At 38.8% G+C, this 2,967-nt stretch overlaps 1 protein-coding gene across 2 annotated transcripts; it reads left to right on the forward strand.

Annotated features, from left to right (window-relative positions):
* Window positions 1-215: 215 nt before the first annotated feature.
* LOC138018798 (uncharacterized) lies at window positions 216-2,500 on the forward strand. Of its 2 annotated transcripts, none has more exons than XM_068865477.1 (2): window positions 216-947; window positions 1,906-2,500. In XM_068865477.1, exons 1-2 carry the CDS (start codon window positions 255-257, stop codon window positions 2,041-2,043), a joined length of 831 nt encoding a protein of 276 aa, XP_068721578.1. In that variant the 5' UTR covers window positions 216-254; the 3' UTR covers window positions 2,044-2,500. The 2 variants fall into 2 exon arrangements, with proteins under 2 accessions (XP_068721578.1, XP_068721583.1); XM_068865482.1 differs by having other exon boundaries at window positions 216-911.
* The last annotated feature ends 467 nt before the right edge of the window (window positions 2,501-2,967 follow it).

A 2,967-nucleotide genomic window follows, 5' to 3' on the forward strand; every position in this document is an offset into this window, starting at 1 on the left:
AGCAGATCCTAAAGCGAAATATATTGGCTTGTATTTAGAAGTTTATACTTCCATGGACTTCGGACAAGTACAACAGTTCACGCTGCGCTCTAATGATAGACATGTGACATCTCGATGATTCAGTCCTCACGTGAGGACTACTATTGCCCTATTTTGGAAGTTTCTGAAATTTCATGCTATATAATTCTGCGTACAGTCTCAACACAGTTGTGATTGAGAGTGCGCCCGAACCGCCACTGGTGACATCCGCCACTATGTCATCACAGTCACTAAACACCCTCACTTACGAACTTCGAAGGGATTATAAAGTTGTTGTCATTAATATTCTAAATGATCTTGAAGAAAGGCAGCAAAGCTTGCTACGGTATTACTACAGTTACCATGACGAAGATATTTTAAGAAACCCCGGAAACTTCCTAACTTCACTCGAACGCACTGGGGAGATTTCATGGACAGACGTCGGTTCCTTAAAGGAATTTCTGCGTACTTTTCGGATGGAAAGACTTGCTTGTAGGTTGGAAGAATATGAGATGAAAAGGGATCTGGCACTTCTTCTCAATACCTATGCGAGGAAGAGACAAAGACTCATTCAAATTCAAAGTTGCCTGCCCAAATATATTGAAGACGTCGCTGGCTACCTCGGAAAGATAGCAGACGGTGTATTGGACAAGACCACGGTTGAATCATTGAGAAAGTCGAAGAAGAACTTACAGGATCTTATGAACGTTTTAGAGACGAAAATCGATGACAAGTTATCAAACTCATGGAGTAAGTTGGCGCTTCTTATTGTCATTGTTGGTGAGATTATAGCAGAACCTGAAACGGGGAGCGAAGAATATGGCCCAAAGCCAGAAGATTTGATGTCCTTTGCCGCTGAGATTTGCTCAAGACTGGCGAGACAAGGAACAATGGTGAGAATTATGTGGGGAGTAGAAATGCATGAAGAGGTAAATAATTGAAATTGCTAATCATTTGAGTGCAACAAACATTTGTGTTATTGTCTATGCAGACCACAGGACACCCATAGAACTGAATGACCGTATTTGGAGAGATGGAAAGTGTAGAATAGCCTCCTATTGTGGTAATAATGTGATGAATATTAATTTCTCACCTAAAATGATGTGTACGCTCTCGTTATTGTGCTGAAGACGGCGAATTTTTAGCAATTTAAGAGAAGGTACGGCAATGGACCTTCACTTGAGAGTAAAAAAGAAGGACAAGGGTGGCGATAAGGAAAACCACGAAAGTCCAGCTACTCTTGGCTACAAAAATCCCGATTTTTTAAAATGATTTTTAGAAGCTGAAAAGGTGTTTACAAAGTCTGGGGATTTTAATAATAATAATAATAATAATAATAATAATAATAAAGTGAAGTACGATCGTCCGGGTGAGTGTAGTCCTGAGAAGGACTGTTTGAGATGACATTGACTGTAAATGTGATCTCAAACAGTCCTTCTCAGGACTACACTCACCCGGACGATCGTACTTCACTTAATTTAATATGATATGACTCCTGGGCTTAAACCATTTACAACAATAACAACAACAATAATAATAATAATAATAATAATAATAATAATACGTCGTTCTTACATGACCCATTTCCATAGCAGTTAATGCGTGTTGCAATAATTTGCTAGTACGAAAAACTAAGAAAAGCTCTAACCAACCATAAACAATGGAACCAAGTGACTAAGATAAACTTCATGCACGTTCTTCAAGGTCCCACGCAGATGCTGTGACGAAGAGCCTAAGGGGTTTATCGTCCTTTTTCTCAACGAGATCGGTATGGTCTCAACAGATACAAACGGTTTCCGCAACTATGTGGACAACAGAAATCATGTGGACAACAGAAATCATCAAATCATCGTTTTGACGAGCTTATGATTTTCGTTTAATTTTCAGGAGGAATTTTGCCATTACGTGGAAGAAAAATTCAATGACGTTTTCGCTGAACACGACTCTAACGGAAACACCATTTCCTTGCAGCAAGATGTGAGTGACGCAATCGACCGGTTTAAGCAAACACCATTTTTCCGGTAATCAATCAAGAATTTAGGGAGGCATTCTCAAGTGTACAACTCCGCCTGGATAGATCTGCCCCCGTCAGTGATATCCTGCTGGTCCCAAGCCCAGGTAAAGGAGGAGGGAAACACAAGACCAGCGAAACGTGACAGTAGCAATTATGGTGATGAGGGTCGTAAATATGATTACGAAATTGAGGACGATAAAGCAAATGTGAAGCTGGAGAAGTAGCGAAGAAAGCAACTTAGCACTTCTCAATATAAAACCTTTGTTAGAGGCTCCTTGTCTCTCAACTATCCAAAGGGACGATCAGTAGACTTTTCGGACCAAGAAAATACAGAAAAAAAAAATAAAAAGAGGAAAAATGAAAAAAAAAAAAAACAAATAAAACAAAAGAAAAAACGAAAAACAAACAAACGAAAAAAAAAAAAAACACGAGGGGAAAAAAAGAAGAAAAACAGCAATTTTTAAATTTTTATAAAAGTGACGACACATTTAAATTTGCAAGACATGTTTCGGTCGTGCAACGACCATCTTCAGTTGAAAGTAGAATTAATTTGAAGTTACATTTGAATTTATAATATGCTAAACAAAGATGAATAACAACGTGAAATAAATTGGGAATCTAACAAAATAGCCAAAGGTAACAAAAAAGAGTGTACAATGGAACATGTTGATTAGAACGAGAGAGTTAAATTAACGTGATATAATTGCTTATTTAAAGAAGGTTGCTCCCAGGAAATATGTAAGGCCTCTTTTATCTTGACCTGGAATTTTGTGGTCGCACGGTCTATAACTTCAAAACATTCCGCAGAGCAGGAGTTACGGCATGCCTCGGATTGTTGAAGGTGTTTAAAGATATGTGAGGTCCTGTCCCTGTTTAAGTGTTCGCGAATGCGTGTCGAGAGGTGTCGGCTGGTTTCGCCGACATAGCAAGAATTA

The sequence above is a fragment of the Montipora capricornis genome, chromosome 2 (genome assembly GCF_036669925.1).
Source record: "Montipora capricornis isolate CH-2021 chromosome 2, ASM3666992v2, whole genome shotgun sequence".
Classification (NCBI taxonomy): Eukaryota; Metazoa; Cnidaria; class Anthozoa; order Scleractinia; family Acroporidae; genus Montipora; species Montipora capricornis.